Genomic DNA, 19948 nt, shown 5'->3' with positions numbered 1-19948 from the left:
CCTTTAGCTAGCCCCAGGCCACCCACCCTCACCATGGACTTGGATGTAGCCTTGAAAATGGATGCATGTGCCAAAAAGCGTCAAGGAAAAAACAGCATGCTTACTACTGAATAAAGCGTTAAGCGAGCCACTCTATGTCCAAGTCTGGCATCCACTCTTTTTAGCACAGATGTTAACAAGGTGGGAAGAGTTCAGAAAACAATTATAAGAAGTCTGAGGAATGTGTTTTGCAGTAAAAGACTGAAGAATTTGTTTTATTTTCTTCCAGCAGATTCTTGCAACGTGATTTCTTTGTTGTCTGTGTACAGACAGAATTCAGAGGACTGGGATTTGAAGGCAGATATATTGGAATCAGAAATATGGTTAAATGAAAGTTCAGCATTAAGGTAATTAGAACTTTCTGGAATGTTTATTCTGCTCTATGCAATTTAACACAGCGGAGATGTACTTTTTTGGGGGCATAGTAACTAATCTCATTTCAACAGTTAGTACTCCCATAACCAATTTTGGGAGCTGTTTCTGTTTAGTTGTGTCTTCAAAAGCATGCCCAGCCATTCGTATTTTCCATTAATATTCTTCTGGATTGGAAGAACGTAATATAGTAATTGGCAAAATCAGATAAAATAGATCCAACTCACTAATGGTTTGTTTTCTTTACCTAAGTGAAGCTATTAATTATAACTTATTAGGTGTTGCCCTGATTGTACTCAACATACAAACGTTACATACATCAATGAACTTTGAGCTGTAAACCCAATACACTTTCTATTCTATAATCAGTGGCTTTATCATACCAAGATCTTTTTGCAGTTACAGGACCTATACAAGGCAAACTGTTTTTAACTGTGTCTAAGGTGGATTTTTTGATCTCTAAAACACTCTTTGAATGAACTTTTTTAACTTTGATCAATGAAAGAGAAAAGTATAAAGACAATACTTCATAGCTTATTATTGAAGACTATAACTATGGCTATTTTTGACTATTAAATTATAACATGATCATTGCTTATTTCTGTGCGGAAAATAGCCTATGTTCACCTGCAGAAGTTTAATATCATATCCCAAGGGATTAGCTCTGCAAGTTTAAATGTATTTTGAAAAACTTCAGTTGGTGTTCTTTTTATTTCCCCTCTGTAACTTTGTTCTCATGGATGTGTTTTCTGAACTTTTTAAGAACTCCTTTCATTGCCTATCAGTTCAGTTTCAGATTCGTTGTCCCACCCACATGAAGCCTCTTAGCCAGCAATGCTGTTCTGTTGTGGGCAGAACTCTAGGTGATGATCTAGGTGATCATGACAGATACACAGGAGTATTGGGCTCACTTAATTGCACTGTTCATTTGGAGAAGTTGCTGCCCTACCACAGAATGTTATTAAGTTCTTTCACAGGATGGCTTCAAATATGTTTGGAAAACCTTGTTATGCATTTATTCAAATTCTGACAACATCTTTCTTTACAATGTGAACCTTAGGTTACTGCAGAAAACCTAAAATTGCTATAGGTTACATGGGCTGACAAAAAACCTTTACCACTTTTTGGCTTACACGTAACACTTCTAAAACCCAGCAGCTAATGGTTGTGTATGTAACAGGTCAAATATGCAGTATAAATTCACTTTTTCTCAATTCTCTCTGTAATGAATGAACGTTCTGTTCTCAGAAATAATAGCTTAAATGAAAAGGTTGCACACATCAGCCATATAGTGCAAATGGTTACTCCCCAAATCCTTGCTAAGCTAATTTCATAAGAAGCAGGAATTTGTGTTGGTGTTTCTGAACACTGTATAAAGCCTAGTGTTTAGTAGAAACCATTCACTAGTCCCAAGCTGTGATACTGTGCAAAATGAGTTAGCACTTAAGGGCAAAATTCCATAACTGCCTAACATGGTACAATCACTTGATATATAGCTAGATATTAATTAGCATGGGACAGAGGAAAGTGTTGAGTTACAAGTACTTCTGGAAGCATCAACATTTTTAGTGAGCAGTGAGAACAATAAGCTATGTTGTATCAAGGTCTGTACATCGTAATTATTGAGATGGAAATACGGACCCCTTTAAAAAAAAAGCATCATTTGTGTCTGAAAAAGAAACGTGGATAAATTGATAACTTGATCAAGATTGATAACTTTATTAATTCAACCTGTGAAATTTGGTGTCATTTGAGAGCAAATGTATATATCCACAAAATACTTTTTTACTATCTTCCTTTAGGACAGAGTCATGTCCATTTGACAGGAAGAAACACTGATGCACAGATATGGTAAACGGAGAATGAAAAAGCATGATACATGTATGAGAGAGAGCAGAATAGAATTTCATTACCTATATTAGTGAGAAATGAAAGGAGTTTTGTGCTTGTTTGAAACAGTAATCAGAGATCCAAAGCTCAAACATAGTGCATTTTTGGCCTGCTTAATCTCTTTGCTCTTTATCTACTATGATCACTGATCTACAATGGTGCCATAAAACCAAAACACAGAGTTAGTTACCACCCCTCACCTGAGCTACTTCAATTTACCATGCGCTTAAGAAGTGAGCTCAGCCCCCATTTTTGTAATTATAATCTATTATACATTTTACTTCACAATAGGGATAAGCATGAATTTGTAATGCCATACACCTACGTGACCACCGGGTGGCCTGCCCCGTCCTCTGATGTGCGTTTTGGTGCTTTCTTCAAGAACTTGCTCAGCCAGGGTTAACTGCACTACGTCTGTAAGATTTGCAGGTTCGTACTCAGACCTTCCCCTCTACAGGCAACAAGGCAGGAAGCACTCTTTAGTTACCTTTAAATCTGCCCATTCTGTTAGAGTTGGATGCTGATAGATTCAACTATGCCTGCTTGGGACTCCCAAAAGAGTGTTTTACCATTACCACAGCAACCTGCTCAAGTTGCTAACATTTGTTCTACTTAAGGTCTAAAAATATTTTATTGGTCATAAAAATTTTTGTACAATACAGTGACTTCTGCCAGAATTGCTGGTTTGTTCCAAAGCTGGTATTTCAATAGGAAAGTTTTGAAAAGCAAATTTCAACTGCCACTTCGGCAGCAAGCTCACAAAATACAGTAAAATAAATTAAGACATCACAGAATTTATGCCACCAAAGTTAAAAGTAATTGTGAAATACTGATCACACAGTAAAGTGATCTAGGTCCTCTACTCAACATGTGCTACAGACCTGAATATATCCCTGGCCACTTAAGATTACACTGAAGGAACTACTTAGTTTAGATAGTTTCAAAAGAAACCAATTAATACTTTTACATGAGGAAAGATTGTTCTCCTGCATATGCTGAACTACGTGCTATTTCTGTGTCAGCACCAAAGAACCCAGGGTATGTATGTGTATACAGTGCCAATTCATTTTTATTTCTACAGATATGTATATTTATATAGCAAAATCTGCCTCTCTTCATGGTCAGTTAAATTCACTAGTTATTTGCAAGTCTGTAATACATCTTGGGTGTTCTGGCTAAACTGATGCTTCCAAAATTGTCAGCAAAAAGACCGGAAAAGCTGATGAACCTTAAACTTTTCCCTAAGCAACTGCTCAGTTATTTCTTCAGGATATAGAAGAGGCAGAAAGCTCAAGCAAGAAAAGTAGTAGGAAACCAGGGAGGTGGATAGAAATTGCTGCCTGACGTGAATTTCACAAACTGTTATGTTTCGTCTTTTAGAGATCCTATACCAATAATCCATGTTAATTAGCATTTTAAGAGTTTTAAGAGCTTTTTCCCATAAAGGAAAAGTAACTCAAACTTTAATTCAGTGCTCTGCTTATTCTCTAGTTTCTTGATTTCATTCGTTTAGGGATTTAATGTTTTCATAAATTCTACAGAATTTTCAGAAACAGCTAACTGCCATTTTGAAAGTGATTTTCTTAGTCAGACTAAGATCTTCAAAGGTATGTACAGCCTAATTCCTAGCAGTTCCTAATGTGAATAAGCTGCAGAAACAGCTCTTCAGTTTCTCAGGACTGGTGTCACTTTTGCAAATGGGACTTAAGTTGGTTAGGTATTTTTAACTATGCCATATAATTAAATAACTAAATATATGTATGAAAGTAAACATTGCCATGTATAATTCTTATTCCCCTTTGTGGGTTTGTCAGACCCACAGGGACAGCACTGTGGTTTGTGGGCTCTTCTCCTAGCAACTCCTATTAACGTCAGAATTACTTGGGCAGCTACAGCTCCATACCCCACACTAAGAGTTTACTATTTGGTGCTGGTTTATGTATAGATTTCATATGTCTTTATCTCTGTTTATTTGCACCAGGTCTACATCAATTTCTCGTTATCTTAAAACCACTTTTAATAACCACTTTATGCCATTACTTACTTAACTACTTGCTGTAGTTATTCGTATTTGGAAAAAAAGATGAAGATATGGTCCCTGCCCCAAGGAGCCTATAATTAAAACAAGACCAGCATTATAGAAACTTATATACTAGCTGGCCTGTAACTGGATGGTCTGTTTAGTTTTGTTTTGACGTACTATATGAAGCAGCATTTAACAGATGTTGGGAAATTAGCTCTCTGAGCTTCTCGTGTAAACATACACCAGAGATGCATGTGTATAAATTAATTTCATCACTGAATGAGGGTATTAATGTCATCAGGCATTTTTTAATGTTTGTGCCTATTCTACTGCACTGTGAGTCCTCCTTGCCAAAAAATACAGAAACTTCCCGAAAGCTAAGTGCTGTAGTAATGCTTTCTAGTGCTGCACTGATGATTCTCTTCTCTTGGGTAACAGATTGCCTTGTACAAGCCCAGCAATGAAAAAATGAACAAAAGTGTCAATTGTTTCATTACATACCTTTTATAACAGTTTTGACCAAAACAAATCCCTCCCAAACCAAAAGGGGGGTGGTCTTTATTGCAGATTGTACTTCTCCTTGTAAGTAATGCTAACCTAGCATGCAAATAGTGTAGTTGACATTATATGGCTGTTCATATCCATGCTGAAATAGCACACATCCAGCAAGGTGACAGATCTTTCCACTCCTCCTGTTATCCAGGAGGAATGCAGTATTAAGAACTAGATTCCCTTTTACAGCTCCCAGGATGAAGGCAAACCAGCATGAAGCAGGGGGCTTAGAAGCTGTGGCTTGCCTCTCTCAAGGCTGTATACAGGCAGGTCAGGCAGAGAATGGACGTGACACTTGAACAAAGCCTTGACTAGAATAGAAGTGTAGTTGACAAAATGACAGAGATTGCCTAATTTCCACTTGTATTTAATGTATTTTGATTTCATATCTGTATTATTATTTTGTGGCCTCTTAGTTTAGTTTTCATGCATTAAAAAGTCTTGAGTGTTTCTAAAGCAACAGCTTTGGTTTTAAAAGAACATTCCACCTCCCCAGTCCCCCTCAAATTACAGCAGACATGCAATGTTAATTTAGGATGAGTGGGCACAGATGTTATCAAAATCACCCTCTTACCTGCCAACTCCACCAAATTTTCCAGTGCTTGGATACTTTCCTTCCACTGTTGTGTGGAATTTCTTATTGTAATATTCTCTGTGCTTTTTCTGGGTGTTTGTTTTTTGTTTATTTTTTTTCCCTCAGATGTCTTATCCAGTTACCAAACCTGCCTATGGCCTCCTCCTCTGATCAGTTGAGCTAAAACAATACTTCATGATAACCACAGAAAAGAAAAATAGCCTCTTAAGGATATTGATGTAATTAAGGTGACAGGCCACGGACTTGTGCTGAGTGCTTGAAGAGCACTTTATAACCACAGCAAATCAGTAAGTTTGGGATAGGTGGCACAGCAGAGTAGAAGTGATGTGATTGGAAATATGATTTGGGTAAGCATTAAAAAGAGAGGGAAGAGGAAAAGCAGATTTAAAACTGGATTTTCATTATCCAGTGTTACCAATGTGTGAGTTAACTAGTTTACTAGTCAGCTTTTCTTTGCTGACTCTATGAGCTCTCTGTACCACTTCTTTACTTCAATAATGTGCTGCTAACACATCTGTACAGCACAACGTGTGCAAATGTAAGTTTTCTCAGTGCCTCAGGCCTCTGAAAAGCTATAGTAGCACAGCAGTAAATCTGAACTAATGCGCCCTGTCTCTCAGCAAGGACTAATAGCTCAGGATCAGCTTCATGCTAACAGCTTATGAGCTGCCTGGAATGGAGGCAAAGTGAGTTTTCTCTTCCCACAGTGTACTTTGTAGAGCTATCCATATTGGGTCTCATTTGGAAGAAGCATTAAAAGGTTTCTTCATACTCGATTTTGTGTTTCGTGGTATACGGCAAAGTGGTTTGCAGATGAGGCAAGCATCACTGCCATTACCCGAATGGCAATCTGAACTATATTCCAGAACACACTGTGTCTCTAACTGGCAGTTGCAGGATTGTTCAGATCCTGCACTAATATTCAATCACATAAGTCTTTGTATTAAATCCTGTGTTTATCAATAAATGACCACAGTGGCCAAATCAGACAGACTGTGGTGCATTCTACACATGACTTTCTTTTTTCTAGTTTAATACCTGCAAAATCAAAGCAGAATTTTGTCAATCGGTTGTGAAAATGTGCAGAATTATAATCTCTGTAAATTGGAGTAAGTAATAACTGCCTCTATAAAAACATGCATTGGTTGTCACATCTTTCTATGTAAAGATACATTCACAACTTTATATAGAAAGTGAAAGAAAAAGCTCCTAAGGATAATTTCCTCCAAGTATGTTTTGGTTACAAATTACTTAATGTTCCAATTAGCTTTAAGAAGCTGACTGTATGCAATACACAGTGCTCTACGTCCTAGCTCCCTTTGTTGCTTAACTTTATTTTCCAAAATCACCATAAAACATTAATGGCATTTCCTAGCCCAGAATTCAGGCCTGATTTAACTTGATTGGCTTTTGTGCCAATTTTCAGGGACTCATTTGGATTTAAACATTTCATGGTCTTTTACATATGTAGCAGTAATTGTGCTATTTAGAAAAATGTGGTGCCATCATGTGGACAATATAAGAACTGTAAAAAACAGTTTTTAAAAACTAGGTAGCAGATGAATATCTGTATTTGATATCATAAATCAGCTGTATTATAAATAGCCGTTATATGGTATAAGAAGCTATGCACAAATCTGTGGGTTTGAAACTGTATTAGGTAAGAAAAACTGATAATGGGATCAGGAACTGCTGATTCTACTTTCTTTATTTTCCAACAGCTTGGGAAGTACTTTCCCATGAGCGCAGACTGATCAAATCATGCACATAAGTCTCCAAGCCATTTTAATCAGCACCAAATTCCAACATTACCTACTCCTGTATCTATCTATCTGGTTTTCCTTTAAGACTTTACAAAACTTGGTTTTGTACAGCCCACATTGCTTCTGTTCCGCTTAAATGCTTGCACAATCACACAACAGCTCCTATCCATGGCGAAGGCACTCTGCCCACACAGCTCTCATTCCTTCATGAGTTCACACGAAACTTTGTTTCAGCCATGGTTTTGGTTTAAGGCCTCTTCGTGTTTCTTACATTTAACTGAGAGGAAAGAGACTTTGCCAGATTTGAAATAACTATCCCCAACACCAATAAATGCCCACAACAGTCAAATTAGAAACACTGCAGTGCACTCATGCAGCCAAAGTTTTTCTAGTTTAATACCTACAAAACCAAGCAGAATGTGAAAACATGCAGAATTTTAATCTCTATAAATTGGAGTAGTAACAGTGTCTATAAAAACATGCATAATTAGTTACATGTCAGATTTCACATATTTACATAGAAAGTGAAAGAAAAAGTTCCTAAAGATAATTTCCTCAATAATACCCCATCTATAACAGACCTGTGGAGGTTTGCACACAAGGATTGTGATTGGAAACCTGTCTTCTGTGATACACTCCCCCAAAGCAAACCTGCATGTCCTGCTCTGAGACCCTCTATGCCAAGTGCTAGTTAGCCCATCCCACAGTCTGCTGATTTACTTTATACTGAACAAAGGCAAGAGCTTTTAAAGCCTTGTCAGTGGGTTTGAAACAGCCTATCTGGGAATAAAGCCTTGAGACATGTTTGGACCAGTCCCTTCTTTTGTGAAAGTTTAGTGGTTTCGTGTTGGTAATACTTAAAGGTTTATTTGATCTTTATGAACATAGATGGCTTTTTGAATCCGTTTTGAGATTTAAGTAGTATTTTACTCAGAAATTCACTTCCTTTGTGCTGAAAGAGCCCACTCTTGTGGTACAGTAAGAAATGGAATATGTATGCATGTGGCTTTACTAAATGGATATAATGGAATGTCATGCATTAAGTTTCTCTGTGATGCTGTTTCAGCTTCCATATAAAGGCAGGTAACTATGACATCTGTTTTCCATGTCTTTGCATCTCATGCTTGGTTGATACTCTTGTTTAAAAAAAAAAAAACAAAACATGAGTTCCAGCTGCAGTTTACCATTATTGGGCCATTTTTTTATGCGGATTCTCCAGTGTCTAATTACATATGAACACAGATAGCAATCTTTTTCTGACTGGATAAACTTACAGTCTCTCTTATTCTTTTTCTACTTTAGCATATATTTTCAAGAGAATTGTTGGGGCTTAATTTTAACAATTTTACCTTGCTGTCAAACTTGGTAGAAGTGATTATGAATTGAAAAATTCTGTGGGTGGGAGGCAAATGGAAAATGGTGGTGGTTGGAAAAAGCTGACCAGAAGTCTCTAGTCTGTATCACTGTGCTCAAGTTCTTGATCAGTCGGCATTTAAATGTTTAGAATACATGGCCAAACATAAATCAATTTATACACTTTTTAAGTTCATTTCCATAAATTGGAAGCCAGTCTTGAGATAGAGACAGCTCATTTGGGATTTTTCAGTAATTCACAACATTGTGCTAGGCAGAGTGTGGAACAAGCTCAACAACCAACTTTCTTTCAGATGAACTTTAAATGTCAAAGTATCCAATGACAGTTCATGAGTTTTGTTTTCAGCATTCTGGAAACTGTACACTCATTTTAAAAAGAGTGACACTGGTTTGGTTTTGGAAGAATTGGTTAAGTACCCTCTGAAAGCCAGTAGTTTAGTGAAAATGTATTAGATTTCCTTGATTTTGACATTTTTTGCCATCAATGAATGGGAAAATGGGAAAATGAACCCTTCCTGGTTCATGAATTTTTAACATTCTGCATGATTCATAAAATTATGTTAGTTTTTGCCCACTGTATAACCATGATGAGATTGTGCAATATTACTTACAGTAGACTTTCATTTCCATTTTTAAAACAAAGCGTCTCTAGAATCTGAACAGGAAACCCAAGAGTCAGAATCTCACTGACCTCTGTTGGCTGGAGACTAGGATTTTTTTTATTCTGTCTCTTCACAAGACTCATTCTTTCTGATCCACCCTAGTGGGCAGTTGCGCCTATCAATCATTGTACTATCCTCATCACTGGGATCTCCTGAAATTATTTCCCAGTAATTCTTATCTTCTTCAGCTTTATGGGTGTCCAGAAAAGTGTGACAAATTACTTCATACTCTCTTCCAAAATAAGACCTGCAAAGTCAAAGAAAAATGGGGATGGGGATGGGCAATGAATACATATACAAATTCAGCAGATTTGCATTACCTGTAAATTGTTCAAGGTTTTCTCAAGTTTTTTTTGGCTTACTCAGAAATATCACCATCCAATTTTAAATATCAGACCCTTACAAGAAATGCAATAGCCCACTTGGTTTCCTATGAATAATGTAGGAATTTGAAGTCAGGAGGAAATGACACTTTCCTAGCTTCAAAGACAAAGCAGCCCCATCAGTATAAGGCTCTGGTACACCGACTCAGTATGTATAAGCTGGTTAAGTTCCCATCACCATTTCTCTCTGACTGAGGAAAACTGGCTACTTAACAGCTGTTTCAGCCTTAAAGTTTCAGACTTTCTTTCATCCTCAAAAACCTGATACAAATACTCAGTCACCTCTTGCTCTGAGTTTAATAGGAAACAATTGCTATACTCCTTTACAATGCTTAATTAAAATAAAATAAGAGAAGAATATTCATTCTGCATTCTTTTCCATTTCATCAGTGTGTTCCTAAAGTATCTGTCTTTCTTCTTACAGTAATTCTTGATGTTGGCACATTGTTATGGACATCCCTGCCAGTCATAAATTATGCTTACCTTGTCCAAAAGTTCCTTGGAACAGCCAAGCTGCGATTAGTTTGGCAATGGGTAATAATAATTTTGGAGTTTGCCTGGAAAAGAAAAAAACAAAACCAAGGGAAGACACTTGGCAGAAATTTTTATACTGATTTTAACTGTTCCTATTCAAATGAAATGTTTTTATTTACTGTTTAGTGTAAGCTACATCACTCAAGAGTGCTGTATATTTATAGTGAGATATTTTATACCTTATCGGTTCTCAACACAACTGGAGCTCTTAAGCCCTCCCTCCTGCTGAGCACTTCAAAACACAACTGGAGTTCTCAACCACTCCCTTCTGCTGGGCACTTAAAAAGTAAAATGTCAAGGAAGTATTAGAGAGTCATTCCAGTGGCCTCTGCCATCAGGGTGATTCTTCTTACAGTTGATATTTAGCATATGAAAGATCCAGATGGTTTGGGGATGCAGCCTAGAAATTGACCTTTCTATTTTACCAATTTGCAAATTTTTTTATATGTAACAGAACTGATTTTTAGTCACTTTCACTTACAAATACTGTAAATAAAGAATGTTGTCTTTGACAGTTACATAATTTTGACTGTATTAGTCAAATATTAGTGAGCTGATTCATGTAAATGAGTCACTGTTCGAGGCTGTAGGGGAACAGTTATATTTGTAGCATTTTGTCATACTGCAACACTTCAGGAAGACCAACAGGTATGGAGAACAGAAAAATACTCCATCTACTTAACTTATTTACAAAGGGTTAAAACCCATATTTAGAAAGGCATCCACTTATCCAGGTGCTTTGAGGGGTTTTTCATACTTTTTAAATTTAATGTGTTGGAGTTCTTAATTGATCAGAGCTCCTAATGCAGGAAATGGAATTTATTGCTCAGAAGTGCTGAAAAGCAGATTCCAAGTACTGCGTTCTCCCAGCTTGATAATGTCAACCTTTAAAAAAATTCTGATAGAAAAACCAAGCAAATCAGCCTCAAAATAAACACCAGAACCTCACACTTGTATATGCAGATTTCCTGGTTAAAGAGGTTGTTCCTTCCCTCTCCCCCTTCCTAAAATTACAGGTCAGAACTTACATAAAGAAAACATGTGACTAAAACTGAAAAGAGGGTAGATTCAGATTAAATATTAGGACGAAGTTCTTTACTGTGAGGGTGGTGAGGTGCTGGCACAGGTTGTCCAGAGAAGCTGTGGCTGCCTCATTCCTGGCAGTGCTCAAGGCCAGGTTCAAAGGCACTTGGAGCAACCTGGTCTAGTGGAAGGTGCCTCTGCCCATGGCAGAGAGTTGGAAATGAGCTTTAAGGTCCCTTTTTACCCAAACCATTCTATGAAAATGCACACAACTTGTTTCTAAGTACTCCATCTACTGTTTCAGTTAAATCTTCACAACGTTTTCTACAGTTTTAATTTCTTACAGGAACTGGAAATCCTTCATGTTCAAGACGCAGCTGTGGATCCAAGAAGGCAGCTTGCCAGCAGGTCAAATAGGAAAGCTCATCTGTCAAAAAAACTTGCTGAAGGTAAGATTTTTTAGCAAATCTTACAAATGATTTATGGTCACTTGCTAGATACAACTGTAAATAAAAATATACAATAAGGACAGTATAAATATAAAAGAAAACAGGTCTTTAGTTTAAGAAAATATTTTTCAACTCATTATTTTCTTTTGACTCCTGAGAAATCAGTCTGCCAAGCTAAAGATACACATGAAAATCCCATAACATAGATCCTCTGCTGTTCATAAACTCATTAAGTAGCTATTCTGTATGCAGACTGGTGAATAATAATTTAAAATTGAATGTACATTCCAAAGGTTCTCTCTCACCAAAGTGGTCGCTGAGAGGAAAATTTTTTTAAAGTTTATTTTGAGTGCACGTGTAATCCATAATGTCTTATTTGCTTCTAATTTGCTGAGGGGAACATGTTAACAATATGAATGATTAATAGAAATCTGCTCCCTCGGAATGGTGGAATATATTATATATGTTACCTCATATACCTGCTATAGATTTGTCTTCACAAGGAATAAAATCTCATTTTAGAATTATTTAAAGTAAAAAAAAGTCAAAATCTCCCTTTAATGATGAATTTCTTCATGATTCGCAAGCTAATTTTAATTTTCTTTCTTTTCTTTTTTTAAAATCTCCTTCATCTACACATTCTGTGTGACAGCCCCCTTCGCCTGCACACCTGATCTCAGGTAAGTTGCATACACTTTCTAAGTAAGTATTGCTTATCTTGATCTATTTACAATTCTGAATCTGTTCTGTAAAGCTAAGATGCTGAACCACTGTACAGCTTCATATATATAGTAATTAAATGCACACTATCAGTATATGCTACCATTACCAGCTTTATTGTCTTACCATGTGGCCAGAAAACCCTCCTGTTGTCCCAAGACCAAAGGCTTGCCCATATTTAACTGGTTCACCCAGTGCACTTCCATCTACACTGTTAAAATTGTAAAAAGGAAGAAAGAAACTATTTTTAAAATCAGCTTTACCTTTTTTTAAAAAAAATTTTGCTCTACAGTTAGGTCTTGTGGCAACCTGTTGTATGAAGTTTACCTTTAAAAATAGGCAAAATATCTTAACTCAAAAGACATTTCATACATTATTTACTGGTTAAAATATTTAACAGAATAGAAAGAGACTGTATTGATAACTTTTTAGGATATATTCGTTAACATACAGGGTGGAGAGATAACAAGAAATGAAAAACCAATAGAATCACATACTAAAAGTAGAACAGCGTGTGTTTTGTTTGTATGTAACTTAACAGAAGTTGCTAATAATGTATGTAACTGATATTCAGTAATTTGGCTCATTATATCAGCATGCATGCTGGTATATCCCTATTTCCAGAATAATCTCTGCTTTTCTCAGAAACATTAAGTGCTAAGCTCACCAAGTATTTTCAGCTACAGCTGATAAACTTTTTAATGAGGGACTCAATAGCATTCAGTCAGCAGCTAAGCAAAAACATTTTGGTTGCAGTTCTAGAAGGCCTAAATTATGCTCTTAGCACTAAAATTCTTTCTTCGGTCTAACCCAAAGTGTTTTGCTCAATCAGGATTATATGGGTTAGTTTGTATTCTTACATGCTATTGTTAAATGCATGCACTCAGGCAGAGCTTTCGACTGCTGTTCTTCTGTTTCTTCTCCCACAAACAGCTGGAATTATATATGTCTTTGAGAGAGGGAATATGCTGTTTGGTTAATGGGGTTTTTTTTAGGAAAACACTGTCCATGTACAGAAAAAGCATCAACACAAATTTCACTTCAGAGACCTTACTTGCAGAAGAGTAAATAATGATTCCAAGTCAAATTAGGACACGTTTTTTATTCTACAGCTGAAATATGACCACCTTCAAAACAGATGCAGAGTTTATCAAATGATACTGTGAACTCCATTCTGGTTTCACACCATTTCTGAGCTGGCTTAAATTTTCTTGGAATTATTCACATAGGTGGAACAGAATCAAGCATAATGCACAACCCAAGTTAAAGTCCCTTAAATAAATTAATCTTCCTCAAATTCATTTGCATATTAGCAAACTTCATTGCATATTTCTCAAAACAAGGTACTGAAAGCTAAAGTAGTCATTGAAAACAACGAATAAAGTTCCAAACCTTAAAATACAGAAAGTATTTCTACCCACAGGGACCACACTCTTGATTGCACTAACTCCATGAAGGGTTTGCAGTGGTAGAGGTGAAAATATGGACAGTTCATCCAGATTAACTGCCAAGGTCAGACTGCCACACACACCACAGGGATTCTCCACCGAGGGTTTGTCGTCACTATTCAAAAGCATCACTGTGTCTCCAAAATGAACAAATCCATCCTCAGACACTGACAGGTGTATCTGAATAGAAATATACATAATTTTTTACAGAATTATCTGAAGCTAATATCAGAAGTATTTCAGCATTCAAAATGTTAATCCATAGCATCCTTAATGCATAAAGGATACTAATAACAGCTACTCCAGTCTATGGGGAGTCATTGAGGATTGACATAATCGTCTTAAAAAAATTACCTTCCTTAAAAGGTTGTCTTGAAGCCTGTTTATTCTCTGTGTTAGAAGTTCTCCTCGTTCTCTTTTATGAAGAAAATCCCTCAAGAGGTCCTGGCAGACAGAGAGGGGGTAGGCATGTTACCCAGAACTCCCAACCTCAGGTTTAAACTGTATTGAGGAATCTGAGGGGACACCGAGAGGTGAAGAGTCTGGCGAGGGGAGAGGGGCCCGTCTCCACCTCACCTCCCCCAGACACGAGTCCTCGTTCCAGTTGCCGATGAGCACCCCGGGTCTGTAGGTAGCCATGCTGCTGCCTCGGTCGTGCGGCGTCCTCCGTCGTCATGACGATCGCTGTAGCTAGCGATTGGGCCATGGAGCGGCAGAGCCCGCCAATGAGCGGGAAGGAGAGGGCCGGCCCAAGAGCAGCGCGGGAGGGGTGGGTATCCTGGGGGGATCCTCGGGGAGAAGGAAGGCAATAAAATAAATCCATAAATGTTAAAAACCGGCAGGAATGCCGACTGCCCTCCTCGGGCACGCCCGGCGGGGCTGGGGGCACTGCCGACGGCGCATGCAGACCTCAACAATCCTGTCCTGCAGTCTGTGCGCTCTAGAGTATTCACTGCTCCTCTGTAACCCACCTGTAGAACAGTAAATTATTCAAGATTGTAGTTTAAGTCCCGTGTGATTTAAACCACGTTCATTTGGTGGGCGATGGCCTTCCCTGGATGAGCGTGTTTCATGCTGTAGGCAGAGGTGTGTGTATCTGAACAATAAATTCTGTGAGCCAAGTGCGAGAAGCTCTTCAGCCCCTGACAGCAAAATGCTGGAGAAAATGTTCGGGCAAGGGAAGATATAATTATTCCTTAAATGGAGTAGAGGGAGCTATTCTTTGAATGGAATACAGGTGGTTATTCCTTGAATGGAGTAGAGGTAGTCATTCCTGAAGCAATCTGCTGTAGTGGAAGGTGTCTCTGTCCGTGGTGGGGGGCTGGAACTAGATGAGCTTTCCCTTCCAACCAAAACCATTCTGTGATTCTCTCACATTTATGCCCTCTTAGGAGTACCTTCCAGACCAAGATGTAGCATGGATAGGCCTCTGCAAGTAAAATAATACTAAGAATTAAAAAATCCATTTGGATTCTTTGCAGTTTTGCCAAGTCTGGCAGGAGCTTTGAAAGAAGAGGCCTTCTATCTCATAAGGTGTTTTGGGAGAGCCTGGTACCTTCCTGCAGTGATATGCTGAGGGTGGCGATGCAGCTGGGCCCAGAGCAATTTCTCCATCTCCTCATACTGTTTGAGGGGTTGCTGAGACCCTGCCTGCACCTTCTCAGGCACCCCAACACGTGAAAGTGCTTCTGTCCAGGTCCGGTTGTGTGGTGATATAGTTGCACAAATAGCAGTGGAGATGCTGAAATTCTAGAATTCAAGCCAAGGTACAGTTTTAGTGTGGAACTTTATTTTCAGTCAGGTGGCCTTTTACACTCTGTGTTTGTCAAGGAGGTGTATCAGCTCAATGCAACAAATGAGTTCATGACAGTAACACTACAGTATCAATGAATATTGTGCATCATAGAATAGTTGGGATTGGAAAGGAAAGCTCACCTAGTTCCACCCCCCTGCCATATGCAGAGACACCTTTTACTAGACCACATTGCTCCAACCAACCTAGCCTTTGAACACTTCCAGGGATGGGGCATCTGCTACCTCTCTGGGCAACTTCCTCCAGTGTTTTAACACCCTTAATGTAAAAAAAAAAAAAAAAATTAAATTCTTCTTTCTATCTAGTCTGAGTGAATCTATTAGGTGAATGCTTTGATTACAAACGTATTGCTTCATTATTATTTCAGTTTTGGTCCTGCTAGGGCAAGACCTAGTGAATGTGTTATCTGTTTACTTTCCAGATAGCTTAAGCCAACGATTTTCAACGATGGCATAGATCCTCGCACAGAACATTTAATCCCTTTACAACTTTCTTGCAAGCTTGCTATTTAAGGTTTCAATGCTAGGCAGTTTAAAAAGCTTAAAATAAAGTGGGATTTTTTTTTGTATAGACAGGTGGCCTGCATGTTATCATAGAATCATAGAATCGTTAGGGTTGGAAAGGAGCTTAAGATCATCTAGTTCCAAACCCCTGCCGTGGGCAGGGACACCTTATGTTAAATCATATCACCCAAGGCCTCGTCCAATCTGGCCTTGAACACTGCCAGGGATGGAGCATTCACAACCTCCCTGGGCAACCCATTCCAGTGCCTCACCACCCTAACAGGAAAGAATTTCCTCCTTATATCCAACCTAAACTTCCCCTATTTAAGTTTTAACCCGTTACCCCTTGCCCTATCACTACAGTCCCTAATGAATAGTCCCTCCCCAGCATCCCTATAGGCCCCCTTCAGATACTGGAAGGCTGCTATGAGGTCTCCACGCAGCTTTCTCTTCTCCAGGCTGAACAGCTTCAACTTCCTCAGCCTGTCTTCATACGGGAGGTGCTCCAGTCCCCTGATCATCCTTCTCTGGACTTGTTCCAACAGTTCCATGTCCTTTTTATGTTGAGGACACCAGAACTGCACACAATACTCCAAGTGAGGTCTCACAAGAGCAGAGTAGAGGGGCAGGATCACCTCCTTCGACCTGCTGGTCACGCTCCTTTTGATGCAGCCCAGGATGCAGTTGGCTTTCTGGGCTGCAAGCGCACACTGAAGCCAGCTCATGTTCATTTTCTCATTGACCAACACCCCCAAGTGTTGGTCTCCACAGGGCTGCTCTGAATCTCTTCTCTGCCCAACCTGTACCTGTGCCTGGGATTGCTCCCACCCAGGTGTAGGACCTTTCACTTGGCATGGTTAAACTTCATGAGGTTGGCATCAGCCCACCTCACAAGCGTGTCCAGGTCCCTCTGGATGGCATTCCTTCCCTCCAGGGTATCAACCGAACCACACAGCTTGGTGTCATCGGCAAACTTGCTGAGGGCGCACTCAATCCCACTGTCCATGTCAGTGACAAAGATGTTGAACAAGACCGGTCCCAGCACCGATCCCTGAGGGACACCACTCGTTACTTATGTTACTTATGGCAACAATTCACGTGAAACCTGGCTCTTTTGTGTTAAACCAAAACTTAGTACACAAAATGTTATTCAGCACATCTGAAACCTCTTTAGGACCAAATACAACTCATTTCTGTTCAAATATCACCACCTCGTGGTCAGTTCCGGTAAGTGATGCTTTCCTACACATAGCCGTGGTAGGAGCAATACTGAAGTTGTTTAATTGAAATAAGGAAGAAACTTTGTCAATTTTAACTTAACATAAAAAGCCAAACAATTCTTGGGGTTATCAGATGTGATTTGAAATCTGAATTGTTTGAAGAAAAACTATATTTTAATTAATTTCCTGTGTTGCTAGTAATTTCTGCTTAGCACTTAAAATTACATTCATGCTTTTCACAGAGCTAAGGTTTTGATTAGGGTGACTGTTTAACCTAATTGATATGGAAATTATATAGCTGATTTATCACACTTTTTTCAAAACTGTGCAATATAATTGAACTTTATTAACTCTTGCATATCTCAATGTGCAATGTCTAAGTTTCAAATCTCTTGATTTTTTTGTTTCAAAATTAAACCACTTTAAAATCAATATTCAGTAATATGTATTTTTCTAAAACTACATATTATACTAAGGTGTATTATTAAGAAAAGCACCCTCTGTCTTGCTGTGCATGGAGCTGATATATAAAATCCACAGGAAACTTCTGTAGTTCTGTAGACTTACACACCATCTGTACCTAGTTGCTCATAGATTCTGATGCAAATATTACGAAGAAACAGGCATCTGCACTTACGATGTAATTGTGTGCAGAAATATCTTCACACATCTCTTAGCAGGATTACACCATGACCGTCCTTGTCACCTGGAAGGCTTTAATTTTTGATTGCATAGTATTCAATGAAAACAATCAAAAAAAGCTCCCTCTAAACATGTTTGTAAATTAAGCATCTTTCCTGCAGGAGAGGTTACAGGCCTATTCAACCCAGCTCAGTTTCCTTTTGAGCAGATAAAAATCTATGTTTACTTGTAACAGTTGTTTGCATTATTAAATGGTGTGAAGAAAAGCTGTACTTGTGAAAGAACTGGTCTGTGTTCTGTGTGTTAACTTAGCCAGCACACAGATTGACCAGACTTAAAGGTATATGTGCTTTATTTGAAACATTAGTACTGTCCTGGTACTTTTCTGTTAAATACAATTATAGTCAGTGTACTTTCAGAACCTCCTCCCCTACTGTTCTAGAATTAAAGCTTTTTTCTCCCTTTTTTTTTTTCTTTGTTTTAATGAAAAAGAACTAAGTGATTGAGAAGACCAAAAACAGCAGAGAGAGCTGTTTAACCATTAGTTTACATAAAAATCTAGACTGGATAGGCTTTTAATTGCCTTAAAATTGTCAGTAATGTGTGAGATAGAGTTTTAAATACTTTAATATATAAATGAATTGGTATGCATCAGTAGTACAAATTACCATAGTTTACCCAAATCTGGTAAAAAGGGCAAGGTCTGAGAGGATGTGAACATAAATTAAGTCCAAGAAAGAGGTATGCCATCTTTATTTAGAGGTAGTGGTAGAGCATTATATTTTTCTGTGAGCTTTTCCACTCATGTATCTTCTTATTTCATGGTGAAAAACATGTTTGCTCATGTGACTGCTTTTTTTGGCAATTCATGAAATTTTATTCATATGGCAAAAATACTACACCAATGTTTAATCATACACAGGTTGAACGAGAACATTGTTAATACCTGCCTTTACTGCCTTGGGAGAATATCTGGGTTTTTTCCCCAAGCTTTCCTTTTTTTTTCCTGTTGAAAATTATGAATATGCCAAATCTGATTAACAATACAGACTAAATAATGCTGCACAGGAGCAAAACATGTTCTTTGGAACAATTTGTCTCCATTTATTTTATTATTTCACACTAGCATTATTCAGACACGTACCATGAATCAAAGCATAGTTATATTTTTTCTTTGATGTTATTAGGTTTCTGGCTATTAAAATGATTAATCTCCTTGTTAATAATATAACTACAGTTTCTTATTCTAAATGATTCCCCAAACAGTCATGTGTTTGTGTTCACAGCACAAAATTAATTAAGTAGTTTATGTGATAAGATTTAAGGATTGTTGTTTTGCCAGACACCTGTACTGATGTTTCCCATTTTGGCTATGAATTTCATCGTGGAGTTTTCCTGTAATTCTGGCTGCTGAGGAGCAATAAACCTATTCGTGTATAGTTTCTGAAAGGTAGTAATCCATTAAACAAACCTTTCAGTCGACATTTAACAAGAAAGGGCAGCAGGATGCTTCTGTTTTGTATTGGCAGTAAGTTTGTTGATGAAACTTTCCACAAGTGGAAAGTTTCCTGATATCAGATCAGTTTGCAGACATGTGAAACCGCTATGGTTGCTCATTTGGTGTTTTATAACCAAAAGATTCTGCTTGAGAAACAGGGAAGGAGGAGGAATCATTTGCAATGCATCTAAGACTGCCAAACACTCGCCAGTTAAAGTTTGGATTGTGTTATCCACATCATCATGGTATTTTCATTCTACTAGTCTCTAATTTAGACTTGTACAGAGCATGTCTTTCAAGAAATTGTTGTATAATGGAATATTTTCCCTTCAAATGGAGCTGTTTCATCATGACTGATCACTCTAGCTGTTTAAAGATTTTCTCCTCTGCCTGGCTGAATCTTATTCAGGAGTCGGGCTTGAAAAACCGCTAGAGATCTAAATCT

The 19948-nt window shown here is 38.0% G+C and overlaps 1 protein-coding gene across 1 annotated transcript; it reads right to left on the bottom strand.

Moving 5' to 3' along the window:
* Positions 1–8431: 8431 nt before the first annotated feature.
* Positions 8432–14513, bottom strand: CFAP161 (cilia and flagella associated protein 161). Its single transcript, XM_061446400.1, has 7 exons — positions 14404–14513; positions 14182–14271; positions 13772–14007; positions 12506–12590; positions 11555–11713; positions 10137–10210; positions 8432–9517 (listed from the first exon to the last, which is right to left on the bottom strand). Exons 1-7 carry the CDS (start codon positions 14464–14466, stop codon positions 9328–9330), a joined length of 897 nt encoding a protein of 298 aa, XP_061302384.1. The 5' UTR covers positions 14467–14513; the 3' UTR covers positions 8432–9327.
* Between the last annotated feature and the right edge of the window lie 5435 nt (positions 14514–19948).

Source organism: Pezoporus flaviventris, unplaced genomic scaffold (genome assembly GCF_033815535.1).
Source record: "Pezoporus flaviventris isolate CSIRO_AGI_PZ_B2104156 unplaced genomic scaffold, CSIRO_AGI_Pfla_v1 ptg000006l, whole genome shotgun sequence".
In the NCBI taxonomy this organism is placed as follows: Eukaryota; Metazoa; Chordata; class Aves; order Psittaciformes; family Psittacidae; genus Pezoporus; species Pezoporus flaviventris.
Note: the sequence above shows the minus strand (reverse complement) of the source record. Positions and strands in the feature narration are given on the sequence as shown.